Below are 24,872 nucleotides of genomic sequence, written 5' to 3'. Positions count from 1 at the left end.
TACAATTTCCCAGGATTCCTTGGATGGGGGAGAGAATCCATGACATAATAGGCTGGAACTCTTCTATTCTGATATCTACTGACCTGTGTTCAGAGAATTTGTGATGCAATCCCCCCTACATCCAGTCTGAAGTGGGACAGTCCAGAACAGGTTTTCCACTGGATCAGCTCCTAAGGCAAAACCTTACGTTTCCTGCTGTTTTTCTTTTCCAGCCAACCCTGCTCCCATCATTGGCTTAGGTATCTCTCCCCCCCCCCCCAGTCCATGTTTTCTCTTGGTTTGAAAAAAGCAAAACAAATCTCCCAAACATTGCCCTGCTGTTTTGCAAAGTATGTGCTTATTAGATAAACTTTGGGTACAATAAAAAGCTGCTTTCATATTTTTTTTGGAAGCCTGAGAGCCTAATTGAAGACAGACCATTAGTCCCAAATGAGACTAAGAGTATTGGCAGGAGAGGAGAGCAATTATGCTAAAGGTTGGTGTGGCCTGTCCCTCCCTTCTGCTTCTCCCCTCCTTATTAGCTATTTGTGGTAACGTATCAAAAACTCATTTGGATGTGGCATGCATTTCTGACATGCACTTGTGCTCTGCATGCTAAATGATTAGTTCTGCTGCAGACGGAGAAGGCATCATCCTTCTGTTATTCCCCTGGGTCTGTATAAGGCCACACCCGCACTATCCATTTAAAGCACTGGGATACCTCTTCAAACAGTCACGGCTTCCCTCCCAAAGAATCCTGGGAACTGTAGTTTCATTAAGGGTGCTGAGAGTTGTTAAGATACCCCCTATTTCCCTCACAGAGCTACAATTCCCAGAGCAAGCTAACAATCAATCCCTCTTCCCAGGGAACTCTTGAGAATTGCATTTCCATGAAGGGAATAGAGGGGGATCCCCTAATAACTTTGAGCACCCTTAATGAAACTGTAGTTCCCTGGATACTTTGGGGGAAGCAACAACTGCTACAATGGCATAAGAGCTTTAAATATGGGCTCTGCAAATATGGACTCTGTTTCCTGACGCTGCCTCTCTCTGAACCACTTCATCTTCCAGCTTTCTTTTCTTGATCGCTCCCATTGCTCAGCCACTATCCTTTCTGGCCAGCTGCCTTTTCCAGGGCCCTCCCTCCTCTTTCCCATTATTTATTAGGATCTGAGCAACTCAGCCACAGCCTGTGGCAGCTTCCTACGTTCCATTTTGAGAACTGGACCATATCAACACCATATATTTAAAGCACTTTGATCCTACTTCAACCGCCATGGCTTCCCCCAAGGAGTCCTGGGATCTGTAGTTTGTTAAGGGTGCTGGGAATTGTTAGGAGGACCCCACCCCCAGCTATGATTCCCAGAGTTTCCGAGGAAGAGGGATGGACATGTCAAATCAACATGTGAGAAGAAAACAAATCTTCCATGCCCCAAACTTTTGTATGGCTTTGATAATGTGGATGAATTGAGTTTTGTGGCCTTGTAGATACATAGGCAGCTAGACAATTGGTCCAGCTAGCTCAGTATTTCCTACACTGGCTGGCAGCGACTCTCCAACTTTCCATACAGGGGACATTCTCAACCCTAGTTGGAGATTCTGAGAATTGAGGCCTGGAGCTTCTCCGTGCAAAGTTGGAGACGCTTTATCAGTGAGCTATGGCCCTTCCCTTAGGAACATAGGTAGCTGCTGCCTTGTACCAAGTCAAGACCACTGGTGTATCTAGTTCTGTATTATTGATACTGGCTAGCAGAGGCTCTCCAACATTTCAGGTAAGCATCTTTCCCTCGTCCTACCTGGAGATTTTGGGGATTGACCTCGGGACCTTCTGCATGCAAAGGCAGGTGTTCTACCACTGAGCTCCCACTCTCCCCAGCTGTGACTGTGCTACTGACATCCTTAAAGTACGCTGTGATTTCAGGCGAAAGACTGAAGTGACACCACTCAGCAGCTCCTGGAGCGCTGCAGGTTTAATAGCTCTGGGTACGGGAGAGTGGTGACGAGACCCGGCAGCGCGACAGCAATTGACTTTTAATCCACTCCTCCGTTCCAGCTTTCCTTTCCGATTCCTCTCGGGTTCAGCAGGATGCCAGCACGTGTTAGATTAGACAGAGACATGGTGCAGAAGCCTCTTCTGTTGCCATGTGACTTGGAAGCTTTCGAATGCCGACTCGAGGCGGGCAGGTAAGCAGGCCCACAATCTTTTGAGAGGCTGCATTTCGCTGAGAAGGTCCACTTGGTTTGCGAGGAGGGCAAATAGGTTGTATAGCCTTTGAATGGGGAGAGAGCCTTTTTTTTGCTATAAAGTGCAAGGCTGGGAAGATTACGCTGTTGTGGTGTAGTGGTTAAGAGTGCCGGCTCCACCATGAAGCTCAGTGAGTGTCCTTGGGCTCTTGGAGAAGAGCCACGTAGAATAATATAGTTGTAGAGTTGGAAGGGACACCAATGGTCATCTAGTCCAACTCCCTGCAATGGGATGCAGGAGGCGCTGTGGTCTAAACCACTGAGCCTCTTGGGCTTGCCGATCGAAAGGTCAGCGGTTCGAATCCACATGATGGAGTGAGCTCCCGTTGCTCTGTCCCAGCTCCTGCCAACCTAGCATAGCAGTTTGAAAGCATACCAGTGCAAGTAGATAAATAGGTACAGCTGTGGCGGGAAGGTAAATGGTGTTTCTGTGCACTCTGGCTTCTGTCCCATTGTACCAGAAGTGGTTTAGTCATGCTGGCCTCATGACCTGGAAAGCTGTCTGGACAAACGCCAGCTCCCTCGGCCTGAAAGCGAGATCAGTGCCGCAACCCCATAGTTGCCTTGATTGGACTTAACCACCCAGGACTCCTTTACCTTTTTACCTGTTGCAAGAATCTAAACTAAAGCATCCATGCTGCCTTGAACTTTATCATGGAAAGGTGGGCCTGAAATGTGATAGAAGAGAAATCAATCAATCAATCAATCAATCAATCAATCAATCAATCAATCAATTTCAGTCCAAGGGCTTCGTTACCTCTTGAGCCACCTTCCAGGGGCAGCAGGGCAGCAGTAAGGAGGGCCAGAAGTGAAAGTGAGCAGAGCAAGAAATGACAGGCTACATTCCAAACATGGCCAGAGGTTTGGAAGCAAGGACGCTGCAGTAGTTGGTTTATTAAATTTATATCCTGTCCTTTGTTCAATAGGGGCGCATCGTGGCAAACACATCTATAAAAATAAAACATATTTAGGACATATTTGGAAACTTTAAAAAAAAAATAATCTAAAACAAATTCAAAGCTAGATATAACCAAACCATACGTCTGAATGGGCCTGTTGAAACAGAAAACTTTTTTAGCCGGTAATGGTACCTAATGTTCCAGTGTTCCAAAGTGCAGGTGCTGCTACATTAAAGGAACAACCTGTACCGAATAGACATTGCACGGCACTTGTAGAAGGGCACAATCAGCAGACTGAAGTGACTAAATTGGCCTGCATGGAGTAAGGCGATCCCTCAAGTAAATTGGTTGACGCTGCCAAGGTGCTGGAGTCCCTGCAACAGATGAAGGATGTTCTTGTGTGCTGGCCTTTGGCCTATCAGGTGCTCGAGGAAAACCAAACCAACGTAGCATGACCTTTCCTCTTCCCTATCAGCCACAGTGGGGGTGGTCAATTCTGCTGCATCCCTGTGCCACGTGTGATTGGGTTGTTCAGGCAGACCTGCATTGCCCACCTGAAGGGGAAGCCACAGTCTGTGTCTCTATGGGTGACTCACTGCTATGGACCTTACTTCTTCCAGACAGGAATTATGCCCAGGGCAGTGATGATTCACACACAAATCCAGAAGGAGGAGGGGCTTGTCTGGGCAAATATTTCCCTTATACAACCTAATAATAAAACTTTTAAGGTGCAAGGCTGTAGCAGGGTTCCAATTTTAATTTGGAATTACAGTGGTACCTCGGGTTACATACACTTCAGGTTACATACGCTTCAGGTTACAGACTTCACTAACTCAGAAATAGTACCTCGGGTTAAGAACTTTGCTTCAGGATGAGAACAGAAATCGTGCTCCGGTGGCATGGCAGCAGCAGGAGGCCCCATTAGCTAAAGTGGTGCTTCAGGTTAAGAACAGTTTCAGGTTAAGAACGTACCTCCAGAACGAATTAAGTACTTAACCTGAGGTACCACTGTAGTGTGTATTTTTCACATGGGGAAAATCCAGACCCCAGTATGTGAAACTTGTTTAGAGCTTCATATCTGTCAGATGTTGCTAATTTTCTTTCATCCCCAAGATGGGGATGAATTTTACATCCAAATAAATGAATCCAGGATCCTAACAACAAAGGGTGGTGCCCTCCAGGAGTTGTTGGGCTCCAGTTCCCATGAACTCTAGCCAGTATAGCCAGTTGGTAGGGATGATGGGAGTTGGAGTCCAACAACATCTGGAGAGCACCACCTGGGCTTCCCTAACCTATGATAATAACTACGGGGGTGATTATTTTCACCAACCAGCTTCAAACTGCTTTATGATCTTTTGTGGTCAGTCCCCAGCATTTCAAGGCTAATGAGCTGGTTCAGAAGTAGATACAAATGTAGTTTAGCTAAACAAACCATAGCTTATTGTTATGCCAAAACTGCCCTGTTGTGCATTAGAACATCCATTCAGTGGTATTTTACTTAGCTGAAATCCAGCTTTTGCTGTGCAGAATATTAATGATCAGTGTGAGATTTATTATTTTTTACGTTTTCAAATTTGACAAATATCATTCCAGTGCTGACATTTTTTAATGCCGTAACAATGAAACTGGATTCTACCAATGAGCTCAAAGAAACAATAAAGATTCCTTGGTTTGTGAGTCTCTTAAAACCTTAAAAAAGGGTGGGAGGAATTGCCTAATACGAGCATATAAACAGAAGATTTGGACCTTTCCTTTTTTTACTGTGTGCTGTTACCAAGTACTTCAGTTTACAATGCTAACAACTTTTAAAATCAATTCTTCCTGGAGATAACTGATTTATTAGATGACTACTCTTCTGCAGGCAAAGTAATCGCAATTAACAAACAAAGCGGTGTGCAGCAGCTATCGTACTGAGCAATAAATCTTCCAGCATTGGGAGACTCCGTTAATAGGCTTTGAAAGGAAAGCTGAGCGTGCAAGCTGATGTGTGCCTCAAAGAGAGAGCTGTTCAAATGTAATGGGGAAACTTGGTCTTGCATGCCCTCCACTCTGTTCTTACTTACTTTCGTTCCTGGGAAGAGGAGATCTGTTGCACACAGCGTTTCCACTGGTGTAACTGTTGTGCTGGATCACAGAGGCCTTTTGTGTAAGCGGACAAGAGAACGTTGGATTCAGTCTTGTGGTTTGTTTAGGGGCAGCCAGTCTGGTGCCATAGCTCAGTGGTAGAGCATTTGGTTTGCATGCAGAAAGTCCCAGGTTCAATCCCCAGCAGCTCCAGGTAGGACTGGGAGAGACCTCCGCCTGGAATCCTGGAGAGCCTCTGCCGGCCAGTGTAGGCAATACTGCACTAGATGGACCAGTGGTTTGATTCAGTACAAGGCAGGTTCTATGTTCCTAACTATTGGTCACTGTACACTTTTGAAGTTCATGTTTCTGCAGTCCGTCAGTAGGTGAACCCAAGCCATGCGCCCCTTGAGAAGTAGTGTTTTTTTAAATAAAAAGATGTGGCCGTTTACAAATTATTTTCTCAGTTTACTTGTCATTTAGTCTTTTGATGGTTCAGGTCAAGTGTTGAATTTATTATCTCTGCGTTGGGTTAATTCATTTGTGGCAGGGGTGGTGGTGCATTGTATTCTTCACGCTGCTTTTTTACCTCCAGTGTAGGCTGTTTTAAGTTGGAGGACGGGCGTCTCTTGGTTCCCTTGTTGAACAACCCCATAGGTTTGGCTTCCAAGTTCCTTGCTTCCCCCTGGCTTTGTCTGTGCTTCAATAAACTCTTGCTCCAAAGGACCTGTTAGCATGGTTTTCAGCAGTGGGAGATTATTCCTTGCTGGGTTTTGAAAAAATGATCCGAATGGAACTGACGTTGGTATCTGTGCGACATCTGTGACATTACACATTTACTTAGGTTTCTACAGGACTTGAGGACTGTTTTGATTGGTGGTGCTTTAACTGCCATCACCGCCCCCCCCCCCCCCACTTTCTAGTCCAACCCCCTGCAGTGCAGGAACAAACTTAATAAAAGGTGAAAGATTTCTACGACCTGAAGAGAAACCAGAGTATGAGCTGTGCAGGAATATGCAGCTGTCCCATGTGGGGATTGAACCTGCAACCTTGGTGTTATCAGCACCATTCTCTAACCTACTGTGCCTTTCCCTAACACTCCCTGTATGTAGAAGATAAGCCTCAAATCCTTCTCTGTGTTGCACTTAATTTTTACATTCCTCGAACTTTTTTCTTAAAAAACGAACAAAAAAACCAACCAATCTTGGAGAAGATGCACACATTCAGTCTTCTCTTGCCTAGAAACATGTTCTGAAGTGGTACTGTCTTGGGAGACTGTATCACATTATTTTCCTGAAAGCTTGAATCAGCTCATGGATTCTGTGTTGAAAGGAATCAAAATTAACTGTCTGGTAGTCATTATCACACGGGATGCTCAAAGGCACAGAGCACCTGCTTTGCTGCCAGACAGGGCTGTTGGCAGGGAGGCTACTCAGGAGGAAGGATCTACCCAGGAAAAGGGAGAAGACCCAGCTGCAAGCCATCATCCTGCTGCAGGCTATGACCTGGTAGAGGTCACTGTGATCTACAAGTAAACCCTAATATCTGTATTGCAGCCTGCAGATGCCCACCTCTCATTGGTGCTAAGAATGGCTTTCTTTGTGGTGGCCCCTAACTTGTGGACTAATCTCCCTTTGGTGATCAGATGGCTGCCGATGGTTGGGCACTTTTGCTGGCAATGAAAAACAAAGTTCTTCCCTCAATCTTTCCCAGACAGTTAATAGCTGCTCCTGGCCCCTCTGGCTACTATCATTGATGCTGATAACTTCCACTGTTACATTTTGTTCTGTGTTCTTGTTTTTGTTGCTATGTAAAGTGCTTTGGTATTTTATTTTTTAAAAACGGATATTGGAATACAGATAATATTAAATAAGTATGCAAGCCCCCTCAGTCTCCTCTAGACTTTTGCTAGGGTGATGGCTCCCTCCAAAGCATATTAATTTAGCTGCTTCAACTGCATTGGTTTCTTTGGCTCCAGCCTCCACGCTCAGGGCTATTGGTGGGCGTCAAGTTACTTGAAGAACCACCAACACCCAGGCGAACCTGCCCATTCTGGGTCCTAGCAGTGGTGATGCTAGGCTGTACTTTATAAACCATAGTTTGCTTGTTTGGAGCACACACTTTGGTTTGGCGCCTGCACTACAGTTAGGACAAACCATGGCTTGGCAGTTGTGTCTAAACAAGCCTTTTTAGTAAGGTTGGGTTGTAGCCAGCTAAGTTCTACTCTGAGTAGACGCATTTAAATGAATGACCCTATGCCAGCCATGCCCATTTATTTCCAGGTGTCTCTTCTGAGAATTACTGGTGTTAGATACAACCTGCATGCTCAGGTTATTGAGTATTTAAGCTATTATATGCTGCTTTCCCTATTCAGATCCTGGTTATTCCCCATTGCCTCTTGTTCAGGAGTCGAAATGAGCCTGGCTGCTGGCTGGACATGGATGGGAACTTGCCGCATGCCACCTTGCCCAGCAGTGGCCTGGCACAGATAGAGAGCCTACATAGTAGTTGGAACCTCTGCTCCTTCCTGGCTGTCAACTGGACCATGACAAAAGCAGGCATTTACACAGACTTTCTCCTCCTCTTGAGTAGTCTTATAAGATTAGTAGCCCAGTGCATCTAGCAAGTTACATTGCCAGCAGCGCCATAGTTCCTGTTTGGCTTTGCTGCAGTTCTGGGATCTGGCTGGGAGCCCAGGCAACTGTCATCAAATCCTCCAAAATTGCAGCTTTTGAATGCTGGGGCCTGAAGGCTCTGCAGGAATGTTGGGTCCCTTGGGGTCATGGGCAGTGTTTGGGCTCAATAGGAAGGGAAGTCTCCCTTCAGTGTTGGTTTCAAGGTCTTCTGGGTATGGCCAGAGCCTGAGAGATCTTCCCAGGCAGTGAAGAGGTGCTCTGTTTATAAGAAATGGTGATAATAACAAAAGTGTGGAGGAGAAACCTTGCATCTCTGGGCCTTTTCTGAGTGCTTGTCGGGGTCTCTTCAGATGAAAAGCTCATCTTTGTGGAAAAAACCAATTGGAGTGTTGCGCAGACATTGGTTTCTCTCGGGCGATTAAGGGAAGACTTGCTCATCAGTGGCTGATTGCTGCAAGCATCTGTATTATGTAGATGAAATTAATCAAGGCTAAGGGTTAAAGTTTTTCCATTTGTTCAGGTTTTTTCTTCTTCTTTGAGAAATCATCTGGAGTAGTTTGGCAGGGAGGAAAATTGCTTTAAACGTTGTTATTTCTCTCTCCCCCTCCCCCTTTCCTTCTGAAGTTTTCCAGTCTTAGTAGAACAAGGTCTAGATTCTTAGCAGCGGCGTTGATTGGACAAGGCCATTAGGAAGCTGGTCCTTGCCATTCTGATGATTAGAAGCAGCTGGGTGTTTTAACGTGTCCGGTTGCCACACTGTGCAGGTTGCCAGTGTTTCTGGAGGGGAGGGCTATGGATGTGGAAGAGAGGAATGCATTAGGAGCAGGATGAACATGGGAACTTATGCTGATCTTATACCACGTCACACTATATTTATCCATCAACTCAGTATTGGCTACTCTGACTGGCAGCTCTTCTTAAGCAGGGGTCTTTGGCATCTCTTAGTCCACTCGGCTGGGGAGAGGAACATAGGAAGGCAGATTATTGATCCATCTATCTCAGTACTGTCTACACTGACTAGCAGCAGCTCTCTAGAGCTGCATAATATATATCTTTGTATTAGTCCTTGAACCAGAGCAGAATACAACAAAATACCTACATAAAAATCCACAAGTTGCAATTAAAATTCATCCATAAAATGTATGCATAACCCTAGAACAAACAGAACCTACAGAGCAGATAAGCATTACTATTACAAAAAGGTGACGTCTAGAAATTGTTTCAGTGGTGCATTTTACACTCTCGTGTCTTCAAGGCTCCATGGCACTTTATAGCAATGGAATTCAGGGTTTCATGCAGGATCCTTTTCAACCCCGCCTGGAGCAACTGGGGGTCAAACTTGGGACTTTCTACATGTAAAGCATAAGCTCTGCCACTGAGCTATTGCCAGCACCCTTCTCCTCAAGGAGCTGTGATGATGAATGGTTGGCAGTGGCAAAGTGGGCAAGACAAACATGACTTAGGAAAGCGGGGCCAATTTGGAAGGAGAAGCTTGACAGATGGCAGGAGTCTTGCTCTAGGCAGAGAGAGTGACATGGGCGAAGATGATGGAAATGGGAGTTTAGGAAAATAAACACACAGGGCCACCAGTAGAGAATCCCATCAGCTGCCTAGAGCAGAACATGGTACAAAGTAGGTACACAGGAGGGGATGCACTTGAGCACAAGGAGGTGAAGAGCTGGAACAGCAGGGGTGCAAGACCTTTTCTGGCTGGTGGATCAGATTCTTATATTCCTACCCCCCTGTCCCGCCCCCGATGGGCCAAATTTGACAGGTGGGTGGGGCCACACACTAGTCAGACACATGCTGTTGTAGGGACATCGGGTGCTGCTGTGCTTTGAAGTCCCAATTGTTGGGACTTCAAAGCATAGCATGGGGCTGTTTGAAAGCCCCTTTGCAAGCAAACTCACACTGCTTCCAGCTACAAGAAGCTGAAATATGGAGATGGAGAGACAGAATACGTTTAAGGGGACTGCAACAGTTGTTGGGGGGGAGGGGGATGCATGTTTCCTAGAGGCCAAAAACATTTGTTGTCTTCTGAGACAGCAGTGTGTACATTTCAATACAATATTGATCACCAAGCTTTGACTTCTTGCCTTAGTGTGCAGGCTGAGAAGCTTCAAGACCGCCTTGCTTAGAGTCGGTTCCTAGCCTCTGTACATGTTTCAGCAGACTGACACTAAATAAAAATAAAACCGTTTTAAAGGTAGCAGTCATTGTTGCTTTCCACAGCACAGAGCATTTTGATCTCATTGGGGTCTACTGAACATCTGGAGAACTGGACAGAAGAATGATCGGTTGCAAGCAAGCAGCAGCCAGTTCCCATTACCGTATTTTTCGCCCCATAGGGCGCACCGGCCCATAGGGCGCACCTAGTTTTTTTGGGGGGAAATAAAGAAAATAATTTTTATTTCCCCCCCAGGCGCAGGGCTGGGGTGGGGGAAGCCCGAGCTTCCCCTGACCCCAGCCCCCAGTAAAGGCTGCTCTCCGCAAGCCGTGGGAGGGCTCCCGTGGCTTGTGCAGAGCTACCCAAAACCCGGGGTGCGAGTGCTCAGCACGCCCAGACTTCGGGGTGCAGGCAGCTCTCCACAAGCCATGGGAGCCCGGCGGGAACTCCCGCGGGCTCCCAAGGCTTGCAGATAGCTTCCTGAAGCCTGGAGAGCGAGAGGGGTCGGTGCGCACCGACCCCTCTCGCTCTCCAGGCTTCAGCGAAAGCCTGCATTCACCCCACAGGACGCACACACATTTCCCCTTCATTTTTGGAGGGGGAAAAAGTGCGTCCTATAGGGCGAAAAATTGCGGTATTTTCAACTAGCACATTTAGATTTTTAAAAAATGTTCTGAATGTTTTTAGATTGTTTTTAATTACTTTTAAATGTTTAAAACAAGTTTTTAAAATTTGTATTTCAAATAGTATTGTTTTAACATTGTGATGGTTGCCTGAATGGGGTCCTTTGGGAGGAAGGGATACAGATTTAACAAATGGGTACAAGTGGATTTTATTTTTATTTTTATTAAAATAATGGCTACTGTTAAGAAATATTATGAATATTGCCAGCAAGTTGAAGAAATTCCAGACGTTGGAAATACTTGTTCCTCACTGTCTTTTGTATTCTGATATGAGAGCACCGGTAATTCATTTACAAGTTCACTTTTCCCATTAGGGAAGTTGTGTTTTAATCAGATGTAACGTTGTATTCTGAATGCAGAGCACAGTGGAGTATGTAATGTAACTCTGCATATACAGATGGTGATTTCTGCTCCCTTCCTCTCTCATCACTTATAAATATATTTAGAAGACACAAGCACCCATGAAGGATGAAATGTCAAAAGTTGAGATTAAATGTATGAGGCAGAATACTTCTCACTAATATTTTTCTCTCTCTCAAATATATGATCTGCATGAAGGGAAGGCATGGGGGGTGTGGAATTAGCTTTAGTTCTAATTAGTTTCCTCTGAAGTTTAAATTAATTTTGGCAATTTGTGATGCAGATTAAAACACTTTACACCTTTTTAGTTCTCCAGACAAGCCCTGTCAAACTGAAGTGCTGGGGAAGTGAAAGCTCAGCAAATGTCATGGATGGTGGAATAGAGATACCAGAAGCTCCCCAACTTTTTTCAGCCTTGAGTCCTTCAGTATCTGGAATGTCCTGAACTCCCCCTCCCCTTTTTGGCAGGCAAAATCAGAGTCTAGTTTGAAACTAAGTCTAAGCCAGAATCAGGGTAAGGATGGTTCAGTTTTGCGAAGTGTATTGAATGAGAGAAACTTCTTTTTCCAATCTCCTCCCTTGGCTGCTGAAATTAAAGGTGGATTATTTGTTTTGGCCACCTCAATGTAGTGAGAAGGCAGCAAAATTTTCTTGCTCATATTTGACAAAATAGAAATTTCAAAGAATTTTTGAGGTAGCAGTACTCATCATCTTCAACCAGCACATGGGTTTTTACTTCAGTGGTTCTGAATAAACCTTGTAAACCTCCTTGTCTTTTGCGAGAGGAAGGCAGTATCAATATTTCAAAGGATTATTTAAAGATCTTTTTAACCTAATATTTCAAACTGTCAGTGATCACCAGTGCCTTTTTTGTCTCCTAGAAGCCCAAGTCATGATTCTCACTTTGAAGTGACTATAGCTGATGAAGATCGCAGTGACTGAGGCACTGAGGTCAGAGAACAGCAGAGAAGAGATCTCAATGCCGCTGAATGAGGGCACCGATCTATTCTGACCCTGCACACAGAAAGCTAGCTTTCCCCCCTCACATGCTTGTTTTCTACATGTTGGGGGGGATGGGTTATTGATTGTTTGAGAGTTCCCCCTTCAGTCTTAAGGGTGTTTCAGGCCTGGAACCAGATTGTTTGTCTTCTGTCAATGGGACTGCCGCTCTGTTGCTCGGCCTCGCTTCTCACTCTTGAGGAGGTTGTAATGTATATGGTTTGATTGATTTGTGCTGCGACTGCGATCTTAACATGGGCAGGATCCTGTCCTCAGATGAGGGGCTTGGACTCCGGGCCTATTCCAGCTGTCTGATCCCATTGTTCTCTACGTGGCGGGTTGCTAGGGGCAACCTGGAACACTGACTCCGAAATTCTGTCAGTAAGTTCCCAACTGCCAGGCGAGATGAGAGAGTTGAGCTCGGAAGCTGGCGGCTGGGAGGAGTAATGTGAGTTAGCAGTGGAGATCAGGCCGTAGCTCAATGGTAGAGCGTGTGCTCTGCATGCAGAAGGTCTCGGGTTCACCCTCTGGTATTTACAGGTAGGGTTGGGAAAGACATGTGTCAGAAGCTTGGGAGACCAGCTGCCAGTTGGTACACACCCACCCACCCCAGGGATGGGGGAACTTGCAGCCCTCCAAGCAATCTTCGGACTCCCATCTCCCAGCATGGCCAAGGGATGATGGGAGTTGTAGTCCAAGGCCACAGGTTCACCACCTCTGGGGTTAGGTTGTTGCCAACAGCCATTGATTTGCCTCCTGTGGTCAGAGTTGGGCCTTCTGTGCAGCAGGGCAATGCCGGCTGCTTCCCGTGATATGTTAATGGTGCGTGCACATTCACCCGAGAGATCGCAGCCACGGAGATAAGAAGAGTTGTTCCGTTGCCTGGAGAGTTCACTTCCTGGTTTGCATGGAGAAGGCGTTTTCAATGGAGCCCAGTGATGGAGTGCACAGCTGTATTGTGCCCCAAACCATTTTTTCACCCGGGGAAACCGCCCCTGTGGCCACCCCAACCCTATGCTATGTCACTGGCACATGCTGCCTGTTTTTAGAGAACTTCCAGGGTGTGTGGGTGTCCTCTTTTACATGTGACTCTCTTTGATTTGGCGGTGTCTCCTCTTTGAAGGGCTGGCCAGTCCGAGACGGTTTAAATACAAGGAACCATAATAAGGGAGCAGTGGCCTTGGAGTTCCCTGTCAACAGTTAGCCCCTCATTACACGATTATTTCCTGCTATGATGAAAATGTGTTGTTTAAATTACAGTGATTAATTCTAAACGTGCATCTATACTTCTAAGCATATGCAAATTTTGTGCAAAATCTGACTCTCTTATTTTTATTTTTATTTTGCATAAGCAGCCACCCGAATAAGTACGTATCTGAATGATTAAGGCTGGAATGCAAGGAAGCTGTTTCATATGTTGACTTTATTTATAAATGAAAAAAATCACCACACTCTAGCTTGCCTTCCTGCCACCCTCCCCTCAGTTGGTGACACCTCCTTATCTCCGATTCAGAACAAAGTCAAAAGGTTGAAACGTTCAGGGAGGGCTTGGGTTTGTGGCATCACTCGGTGGCATGGTGTTGCGTGGTCACGGCCGTGGTTTGCACTCGGGGGAAGAGGAGGAGGGCGCTGACATCTGCTTAAGCCTGTCATGGTGGAAAGAATTGCTAAGGCAACAAATGACTTTTATTCCCTCATGGAGGGGAACATGTATAACGAAGCAATTGAACTGTCTTTTCAGGAAAACATAGATTGCCACAGTGAGACTTAATTTTGTGCTTTCCATTTTTTTGCGCCAAAGAGCTGCTTTCTGAAACAATTTCCTCCCTCGCAATGCATCTCCAAGCATTAAAATGTTGTTGCTGTGTGTTTCCTTGTCATTACCAATATTTCTTTGACCAAAGTCACTGAGGCAAAGTGATGTCCCCCCAGCTTCCCCCCTTCCTTCTCAGTTTCCGAAAGGAAGTCACTTTCCTTCCTCCCCTTCTTTCTTTTTTTGAGATGTTGCATATCAAATTGATAATTGCATATGTGTACACACACACACACACACACACACACACTCAGAATAATTGCCTCTCCCCCTCCTTTCCCCTGTTCTCCCCCTCCTCTGTGACACTAAATGCTTGGCCCCATATTAAATCAAACACTGGCGTGCAAAAGGCCCCCTGACAGGCCTGCAAATGCTTTAGTTACAAGGCTGCTTCAGCCAGTTCTTATTTGTAAATGACAATTTTCTACAGCAAAATATATGCTTGGACTTCAATTGTAGAGCCGTGGATTGCAGCCAGGAGAGGAATAATTGAATTTTAATGCTGCTCGGTTTTAGGGTGATTTTATTTAAAATAGAGTGAATTAAGTCACTGAAAGATAGTTAGGCTTGCAGTTTGGGGAAAGGGGGTGAACATTTGAAATTGGACTGTTGTTTAATTTGTTCCATGCTCTGCCTGGGGTTCTTTGGGGAGGCACGGGTTGTGTATGGCAATACTGAAAATCTAAGAAGGCTTTTGATCATGGCTACATCCCAACACGCAATTGTGTCCCTCGTTGTCCAGTGGCGCCTCTTGGCATTCCCAATTCAGTATTATTATTTTTCAGATATTAGGGGTAGATGCAGTGTTAGGACTGTGAGAATGTTCTGGGGCTTGATGCTTGCTGGAATTCTTTCCCATCTATCTCAGGTGCACAGAGGCTGGCTCCGGCACTGGTTTTTGAAAGGTTCTCTGCACATGCACAGAGGCACCAACTATGTTCACACATAGTACTAGAGCAAGCTTTGGTGCTCCATGGAACTGCTGCATTGGGCTCACATGCTCCACCTTCCCCTCTCTTCCATGCAGCTCAGAGGAAAACTTCAGGTGGGGTGTGGGGAATGAATCCTTGCTTCCAATAAGCTCTGATAATAGTATCAATTCACACGCCTTCTTTCCAGCCAGGGCGTCTTTGGTCCCATGGCTGCTGATGCACTTGTACAGCTGGTGGATTTTCTGCTTCCTGTCCGTCCCCCCCTCCAACTCCCTTCCTCCAACCTCTGGTGTCCTTCAAGCTCTGTGGATGGAGGAGGGCACTTAGTCATTAAAGGGAAAGTGGTCTCTTGCACCTCCCCCTGTGTGGGTGCCTGTGCTTTGGTGGGGGGAAGGCAGCCTCCTTTTCTCTCCTCTCATGCCAAAAGATCTCATGCCACAGCCTCCAGCTCCTCCTTCCACCACCAGGTCAGGATAGTATATTGTGGTACTGACTGCTGCAACTTTTGTTCTTTGTGAAATGTTTGCATCCTGGCTTCTTGTCTTTACTTGTATGTGCCTGGAGCTTACAACTTCCTTTTAATAAGCCATTGTCTTCCAGGCCATCTTGGTATGTCAGCAGCTTTTTGATAAATACATGCTCTTTCCTTTCCCTAGCTCTGTCTGGGATTTTCTTTCTCTCTTTTTGGCTGCTGCACTGGAGGGGAGTATGATTATGGGGACTCCCAAGAATATATAGAGGGGCCATATGGAGTTTCACTGAAGCTGTTAGCTCAGTAACTAAGGCTGTCATATGATTTTTAAAAATCGTCTTTTAATCAATTTAAATCTGCATAAATTTGCATTAAGCTGTCTCAAGTAGGAAGGAAATGTTTTTAGATTGTGCATATATATTCCATAGTACGTGCCATCCTAAGAGAGGCATTCCTTCCTCGGTGAGATGGAATGAGGAATGCCTCTTCTAAGATGGTGCCTGCCATTCACAGCTTTAATTAGTATTAGTTAAATTAATAAACTTTTTTTAAAGTTGTCACCCAATTTTATTAGGGATGCCTTTTTAGTCTGTTTTGTTTGATTAATTAATTCTAACCAATTAATCAGTTAAAGGTTGCAACCCTGTTCTTTCTTCCTCTTATTGAACACTATCAGTTTGCTCTGCAAGGTCAGAATTTGCCTGGAATCTTAACTGTCTGCCATTTCTTACATGGCTTTTTGGTGTACTCAGGTGTGTGTCCATCATTGGAAAGTAAAGTTGCCAAGTATGACAGGTACATTTTCAGCACTTTTCACTTTACAGTATACATAAGAAGGGCCCAATTTGTAGCAAAATCAAGCTAATAAATATCCCCATGCATGGTTGCTTGTGGAAAGTAAAGGCTGGCTCCAGACAGGCAGGAAAAAATCTGTAAAAAGTCTTATGCCCCCGCCATTGAGACCATTGAAATGCTCCTAGTGGGAACTATATAATAATACATGCTTCCTTCCTTCTTATTTTCCTGGGCTGGTAAACTTTGTAGACTTAATTGCAAGTTTGGTTTAATTGGAATTTGTTGAAAACTGCATGCATGTCTTCTCTGTATAATGTTATGTGCATTTTGAACTGGAGTATCAGAGTTGTGCCTTGGAGTAGATGTGGAGCCAGAATGCCAGGCCAAGTCATCCAGGAAAGGCTTTTATTACCCAGACAAGTTCTAGCCTAAACAGGAAGTCTTTAGAATCTTTGCTGTTGAGGAGAGCCAATGGACACTTGGAGTGTTAGGAGTCAAACCTGTTCTTGGGGATTTGTCAGTGCCCAGTGTCCATATTATAGCCTTGGAGGCTCATCACACCACAGAGCCATGGATTCTAGGCCTTGCCATTGCTGAGATTGGGCATGCCTGCCAATTGGACATAGAGAGTGGGGCTTCAGATATTTGCGTACCCAGATCACAGCTGCCCTCTTGGTTTTCTTGCAGTCTGTTTCCTGTGCTGACAGGAGAACCAGTCTACAAATTGCCATTCTTTTTAGATCTAAATCAGATTACATTTCTAATATTATGATAAAAGCAAAATGCATGGGTAGGTTCAAGAAAAACAGAAGAAATCTTTGGACCTGTTGATGCAGGCAATAATCCTGGGACAGCAACCTTTTGGCCCATCACTGGGTTTTTGGAGCCAAGGACAAAGGGTAGTGTGGTTTCCTCCCAGAAAGTTGAAGGTGGTGAATCAGAACCAGCGTTGCTAGTGGCATGCACCTCACCCAGCTATTGCAAATAAGCTTACAAAAGTTTAGGAACAACAACAACAATCTGTGGTTCCCTGCTGGTAGGCCAGGCTAAGTAAAACATTGCCTTCTAGCATGCAGATTGGCATTGGAGAGTTTAAGTGAATCCTCCTTCCCCCATGATCCAGCATTGTATTCCTTCCTCTGTGGCTAGTAGTATGGACAACCAAGTAGGCTGGTGGAGGAGGAATGGAGACATCTGTCCCTCCTCCACCATCACATGCAGTGCCTTACATTCATAGGTGATAGAAGCACGTTGAATCTTTTTTTTTTTTTTGGGGGGGGGGGTCAGAGCTCACCCAGACCTCCATGCTCTGGTTCCTTGCAAATTTGTCAGGGTGTGACTGTGGTATGACTTGTTGTCCCTCACCTGAAAGCTCTTGCGTTCAGGACCGAGGTGCTGGGGTTACCGCATGTGTGTGTTCTCCTTGTCCTGTAAACCCTTTTCTGACTCCTGAAGTGAAGAGCATCCTCAGCTCAGCTAGGGAAAGTTTGTGAGCTTCTGTCGCAGCTAATGTCTTCTAGCAGCACTGTTGGCAGCCAAGGCGTAATTTTCCCCTTGTTGCTTCTCCTCTTGAATGCCTCCCACTCTGAGCTGCCTAAGCCACACACAACACGATCTCACTAAAATTAGTTTTTAATTGATCCTCAGAGTAACAGAATGCTCCCGCGTGCAGCGCAAGTCACAACACATTTGCTGCTGTGGCCAAAAGGCACTCCAAGTTGTTTTGGACACCTGTTAAGATTTTTTAATGCAAATCTTTTGTGATCTCGGGTGAAGTCTTTATTGTTCTTTCCAACCTGCTCTATTCTTTCCCTCCTGCCTCGCCAAGCTTGGAAGCTCTTTGTGGTCTGTGCACAGTCATGCGTGTGGCTTCTGCAGAGCGGCATTTTGGAAACGACGGAGGCTTCAAAGAGCCATGCAGCAGCCCCTGTCCTCATCCTGTATGCCTTGAGGGCCCTCCCCTTGGTTCTCTTTTTACCACTGTCTGAACAACATGATGAGGAACTGTCTTTAGAAGTTTTTCCTCGCCTCACAAATATTCTTTGGAAAATAATTTACCTCAGTTTTAATCCATTTCCATCTCCTGTATGTAGTCCCTTCAGCATTCAAAAGGGTGAGAGAGTGTTGGGATTAGAGAGTTGTATCCAACTATATTCTACTTTGAATAGGCCCAAGTTAGTCATGTCCATTAATTTCAGTGGGTTTAAGCTGAGTAGGACCAACACTGGAGACAACTTGGAGAGTTTCCCCTCAAAATTTATGTTTTACCTTAGCTTAATGGACCTTATCCATTGTGTCAGTAGCTATACAGGCTCCCCTCCCCCCTCTACCCCAGTGTTAGAAACCGAGATATGAAAGCTAGGAGCTAAATGGCACCTTAAACCTAGGTTATGGACGCAACAACGGAATGCCTAGGTGCACTTTTTATAGCAATAATACAAAGCTGAAAATGAATGAACTGCAGCTAAAATAGGACGTTCATTTTTCACGTGCTCTGGTCCTTCCCCTTCTCAGCTCCCTAGTATTCTTAAGAGGGTCTCTTCTCCAGTCTACAGAGAGTAGCTAGAAGTGGGGAGGCCAAAAAAGGTCCTCCTTTCCTTCCACTCTGCAGTTTTAATCTGAAATCTTAGGCGCAGTACTGCGCCCAGAGCTCGGAAACTGCTCGCGCTGATAAAATTCCCTGTTGCAAAATGTGCCTAGAACAATGGGAGTTCCGAACACTGTATATCCCTCTTGTGGTTTTCACGAGCTGCTAAAAGTATGTCTGCCCACCCATGTCCATCTTACAGGCAGTGCTCTAGGTCCCCTCTGTTGGTTAGCATTTGTGCAGCACTTTGAATATACTGACTACTTTTGACAGGGCTTTCTGCCATTTTTGGATGTCCAAGTATAAAACATGTGCAACAGGGAGAACGATCCTAATTGCTAGGATCTCTCTTCCCCCTCTGCCCCGGGGCAATGTGGAATATTCATTATTGTACCTGTCAGTGCATTTTACGACCTCGTTTGCACTTCATTCTACTGCATGTATAATAGACCAGCCCATTGTCAGAACTAGTAAGGTGTAGCAGTCAGTGATACGGACTGAGTTCAAATTCTTGCTCAGCCAAGAAGCTCACTGGCCATCTGCTAATGTGCTTCATAGTTGTTGTAGTAATAAAAAAAAGTGGGCACTCATGCTGATAATTCCCAGGCTGTGCGCTGGAGCACACCAATGTGACATGAGAGGGTTTGAAGTGCATGTAGAAAAATCAAACCCTTGTTCCTGTATGGGGCAAACTGTAGTCAAGTCCAGATGTTTTGGGACTGCAGCTCCCATCACCCCTGACTATTGACAATCCTGTCCCAGCAACATCTGAAGGGCCACAGGCCTACCATATCAGATGCGCCTTTTTTGAGCAGGGAATCCTATGTAGCATTGCTCTTTTCATTCCTTCAGAGTCATACCTGTACTACAGCAGACATTTTTAAGAGATTCCTAGAAGGATATGCTGGGAGACAGAGTGAATGGTTATATCCAGCATTCTTTTTTTAAAAAAAAGTAGGCCTGGCTGTTATTACTCTGGGAGTGGATTTGAGAAATTGTGAATCTGTAGTTTAATAATTGTCATGGGCTGCCTCTGGGACCTTTTAGGCCAAAAGATGGGATTTAAATATTTTAAATTCAAAAATATATTTATCAAGAGAGGTGTTCCTTCAGGTTTTAATCCGGGGGGGGGGGGCTGTTGATGAGGCACCCATCCTGAGCAACTTGGGGAGCAGTTGGTACACAAGTGTTGATTTGTTTTAAATTATGGAAATTGTTGGAGGAGGCCAGTGTGTTTGTGTGGTGGGGAGGGGGACTTCTTTTGAGGCAGCAGCCAGGCTACAGAAACTGTTTGAAACTTGGCTGCAACTTATTTTTGGTTTTGGCTTTTATATGGAGGTGAGGTAGTGGGGGTGAGGGAGCTTTCTCAAAATGAAAATGCTTATTAAAAGAAAATACCCAGTGGGCACTGGGGTTGGTGGCTGCCTAAACCCAGCCATCAAAGCAGTCTTAACCAAACAGCAGTACTTCATATAATTGAATTGAACGTACATTCCTTTTCATGGGGAAAGAGATTTACCCTTAACTGGATTAAAGGGATAGCATCTGAAAGCTATGTCTATGACATGCATTGTATTTTTTGTTTTCCTTTAATAATCTGGGGTAATGTTTTTTTCTTTTTCTTTTCTAATTTCTTACAGATGGTCACGAGAACAAAGAAAATATTTGTAGGTGGATTATCAGCTAATACAGTAGTGGAAGATGTAAAGCAATACTTCGAACAGTTTGGCAAGGTAAGTCATGAGTCAACATAATTTACAATCTGAATTTATTTGTGAGAAACATGAAGGTTTTTTCTAATGATGGTCAGTTTTGTGTTAGCAGTGACGCAAGTCTACAAGTGCTGCTTTCAGTATGTTGCCAAAGAGCCTCATGCTGTTGGAGAAGTGGTGATCTTTGCGTATTTCTGCAAGCCATCAAACTAGCATGCTGTTCAGCCCTACAGTGATTCCACATCAGGCACGATGATGTACTCTTTTATCTTGCGTAATATAAGAAGTGGAGGATAGGTTTTTGGGTTTTTTCATAGTAAAGTGTGTGCGTGTAAAACAGTGAGTGAATGAATGAATTCGTTTTAAACTGTTCAGTTTAAAATGAATTCATTTTAATCTGCTTTCATTTTGAACTGTTCAGAGAAGGGCTGTGGCGTGTCACTGCCATAGCACACATGTTGGAGAAGTTTTTGTGAGATGACTGCAGAACTGCAGAGTTTGTTTCCTTTTTCCGTAGGGGTGTGTATCATGGGGGGAGCAGTAGACATCTAGTCTAATATATGGTCCCATGACAGTCAGTAGAGCTCTTTTTGTGAAAAGGCTATATTCCATCCCCCAAAATGTGGCTGGTCTGGTTTCTTCTGCAGGCTTTAAACGAGTGGACCATAAGAGTTGATTGGGTAGCAGGTCACATCTGTGGGCAGGACGGCATGTATAGGATTCACTGCCAAAGAAAAACTCTCACTCCTCTCTGCTCTCCTTTTCCATAACCTGTATTCCATATATTGATGTCACCATGGCATGCTTTTCTTTGTTCTTAAAAGTGGAGGCAATGATGTGGATTGGAGGCAGAGAAGTGGATAGCATGATGGCACTTGCATATGGGGAAGTTCTGAACTAAATAATAGAGTGGAGAACTTGACATGGGGATGCTAGTTTTGGTGCCAGGCTTGTGGACTAGATAATTTATAGCTGTTCCCTGTGTGGGACCAGTCCAGTGGTAGTCTATTCCTCAGACCTTCAAACTGGTACACAAGCAGGAGGCTTTGTGTGATGCAGTGCAGTCTTGTGGCCCTCTGAGCCTGTCCAGCTTGGATAAATGTTGAGGGCATGGGCATGCACATAACTTACAGTTGCTTGTAATTGCAAATTATATTTGTGGGATACTTGCCTTTATATTTAGACATACACACATACATCTTAGCAACCTGGTGTTGGATAAGCTGATCCTCAGAGAAATCAAACATCTCTTACATTCTATTGATGTTATCCAACAGACCTCAGTTCAACCAAAGGTTCTTGTAGGTTATGCTGTGATTCTTTATGCTCAATCCTGCAACAGCAGCTGTTGATAGAAGGATATGGAAGTATCTGGAAGCCAGATCAATTTCAACATCTTTAATTAAACAAAAGGTCTGAGGGTGGAGATGGGGTCAATTCTTTTGCATGTCTGCAGCTCTCATTCATTTTAATCATAAGTGGCCTTGCCACATTTGCTGGAGATGGTGTATTTTGGGTGCTGACAGATCTGAGCCATGGGATGAAGTTCTCTTGTGTAAGCCTTGTGAAGTATCAACTAGCATTCTTTTCCACAGCTTATTTGGAGAACTAGTGATAGAATGTGCTCCAAGTTAATGAGTGGTAAGGGGGTGCTATTATATTTTGCAGGCCAGCTCTTGATTCCCGTGGGGTCTGTTAAAGAGAAGGAAAGATTCACCACTATTTTTAATATTTATTTTGGGTGTGAGTATGTGAGCTTGGTACTGTACAAATTACACCCAAGATGTCCCTGCCCCCAGAGGGCTTTTAGGCTGCACTTGTGCAGCTGCCATCCTTCTCAGTGAAGTTTTACACGGGCAAGTTCCAGAAATTGTATCCTGTATTTTTAGGGTAGCCTTTGAATGCCTTGTTTTGTGTACACCTTCCTTTCATGGTGAGGGAACTTCTAAATAGTTATTTTGCCGGATTGATAGTTGTTTTGCAAAACCATTCATTTTATTTTTCAATGATAATCTTCGATTCCGGCAGGATGATGTTTACAGCCCGCTGAGCCCTTTATTAAAGGATTATGGCAGCGTTTGAATGTTTCTTCCCTAGTTATTGTCAAATCTGCCAAACTCCTCCATCTAGTTTTGAAGTTAATAACAGTTTTGCCGCATGCATGTTTCCCTGTTTCTCGCATGCACCCTTGAGGAATCATTTTTGTTTTGCCATCTGGTGGCTTCATGCTGAGTCTGAAAAATAGACAACCAGGCTGAGATCATCCAAGCGTTTTAAGTGGGTTTTGATGCCTCTTTGAGATTTCTCTATGTTAGTCTCTTATAAGGCCCTTTTTCTTTTAAACCATGCCCCTCTTAAAACAACAACAAACAACACTTGTTTTTTATTGCTATCCTAATAGCTGAATGCATCCCATTTCAGCAGACCTTTTTGAAAATACCAGTTTTCAATGCTTTGTTTATAATAAGAAATAAGGCTGTCACCTGATTACTAATATTTCAGTCTATATATCTTATGAGTTTCTAATTTACCCAGGTTGATTTATTGTGGATCTTCTTTGCCTTTCATAGATGAACAAATGTGTTGTAGCAGGCTTCGTATTAGAAGAGACATCCCTCCCATGAGAGAGAAAGGAGAATATATCTTTTCAGATGTGTTTGCCACCTGCCATTTTTAGAAGTAGTTTTGTAAAATGTTTTAAAATGGGGAGCATCTTTCCAATTGCTTTACACTGATTAGCCATACTGATTGGTCAGTTTCATGTAGCTGCCCCAATAAATCCCAAACACTGCTGTGTGTGAAATTCTCCCTCCCTGTGGAGCATCCAGAAGTTCACCATTTCACCTTTATTTTAGAACTTTCCCTTTATTATATGCAAAGATTGTCAATTACAGTATGTATAGAGAAAGGGCTACTCGGCTATTATCATCATCCCCTAAAGGATTTCCCCCCCCCCAAAAAAAGCAGCCAAATGAAGGGGATTGGAATGGAATACGAATACAAACGATATTTGAATATCTCAGAGGTTGAGGGTTGTTTCAAATGCTAGTCCTACTCAGACGATATTGGACTTGACTAACAGGTCCATTAATTTCATTCAGTGTAGTGTGAGTAAAACTTAATTGGATACAACCCTCAGTCCACAGCTCCATTAAGTATATGTAAGTCTTGCTGAAATGAGCTGGATTGTGACCTTTGAGTTGGGGCCTCTTTAGACATTCTCTTTTTATTGACTTGAATGCCATATCTCTGGCCTAAGATCTTCGTCAGTATTATTATTATTATTATTATTATTATTATTATTATTATTAGCTTTTGCCAGTTTGGGAGAGAAATTGACATGAAACTGAAATGCAGCTCACCTTCCATGTTGATAAAGTAACTGGAGTAATTCTATGAACTTTAATAGGGTTGCTCAATTTATTTGAGAGCTGCGGTTTCAGATACAGCATGGGTATAGCCACAATTGTGCAAGGAATCTATGGGAAGACCAGGGATAAAACTGAGAATCCCAGATTTTACTCTGACTTCTCCACTTTTACCTCTATACTTCAACTAGAATACACAGAAGCACTTAAAATTTGCATATATCCATGTGTGTGTGTGTGTGTGTAAGTAATATCCTGCAATAAAAAAGTCGCCAGCCTCTCCAAACTTGATTAAAGCTTACACTTAAAATATCCTAAGACCTGAATGTTCTGCTTCTTTTAAAGCTGTAAGCTGCTGCTAATAAAAGGGATTGTTATTTTTCCTCACCCCACCCCTATGTAGGTAACCACTTGCTTTCCAGAAGTCCTGTGAAAGTAACCCAGTCCTTATTTTTGGAGACTTGCAATTTATACTTTATATGGTGAGCTGTGTAATTAGTTGGGAAGACTTATGCTTAGTCACTGGTTTATCCTAATCGGCTTTGGCTTTTCCCAACAACAAAGTGAGCTTATTTTGCTAAGCTGAAACAACTCTGCTCCCTTTGTTCCTGTCTTTTTATTGTCTCATTCCTTTCATTCTGTTTTACTGCCAAAAGTTTTGTTTCATTAGGCTTACGAGTCATTTCCAATCCAGTGGGCTGCTACAATCAGGCCTTTATATACCTCAGCTGCCCTGTTTCCCATGTCTTCCTGGGTTTGTGTCAAGATGCAGCCCTTCTTTGTGAAATGTTAATTATTTTTTTTAATTTTTTTGCTTCTAAGCTACTTTTTCACCTTACAAGTACTTGGAAGTTGCTGATCTCAAGCATTGGGATGCTGTACCAGAATATTTAGGTCATACATGCAATTTTGGGCAGAGAAAGGTTAAGCCACTACACACTAGGAATGCTAAAAGTAGCTGGAGTTTCAGGGCTGTTTAATTGTTTGTTTGTTGCTCCAGTCATGCAGGATCTTATTGGAGAAGAGCTGTGTTCAGCTTTTGCAGCTGCAGTCTTCTGAATCGCAAGGTGTACGATATTATTTTTCACCATGTGTAAGCAAGATGGTGGGAATGTAAAAAGTGTGTTGTAGATGCCTGAACTTTTCAGATCTGAGAAGTAGT

The 24,872-nt window shown here is 44.2% G+C and overlaps 1 protein-coding gene and 1 long non-coding RNA gene across 43 annotated transcripts in view; one reads left to right on the top strand and one right to left on the bottom strand.

Moving 5' to 3' along the window:
• Window positions 1–24,872, top strand: part of MSI2 (musashi RNA binding protein 2) — a 413,369-nt gene that overhangs the window by 114,135 nt on the left and 274,362 nt on the right. For 40 of the 42 annotated variants that reach the window (XR_013833509.1, XR_013833510.1, XR_013833511.1 and 37 more), the window contains one exon: window positions 20,271–20,363. Coding sequence is in view for 39 of the 42 variants with exons in the window: in XM_079955691.1 (XP_079811817.1) it covers window positions 20,271–20,363 (93 nt within the window). In the remaining 3 variants the exon portion in view is untranslated. Of the gene's footprint in view, window positions 1–12,401; window positions 12,572–20,270; window positions 20,364–24,872 lie in introns of those variants that run through there. The other 2 variants (XM_079955720.1, XM_079955719.1) reach the window with 2 other exon arrangements.
• On the bottom strand, window positions 7,443–12,279 carry LOC307204350. The gene is made up of 3 exons (XR_013833625.1): window positions 11,865–12,279; window positions 9,919–10,001; window positions 7,443–8,776 (listed from the first exon to the last, which is right to left on the bottom strand). It is a non-coding gene; the product is annotated as an uncharacterized lncRNA (long non-coding RNA).

Source organism: Podarcis cretensis, assembly GCF_951804945.1.
Source record: "Podarcis cretensis genome assembly, chromosome: 15".
In the NCBI taxonomy this organism is placed as follows: Eukaryota; Metazoa; Chordata; class Lepidosauria; order Squamata; family Lacertidae; genus Podarcis; species Podarcis cretensis.
The sequence above is the reverse complement of the archived record's forward strand: the minus strand, read 5'-3'. Positions and strand labels throughout refer to the sequence as shown.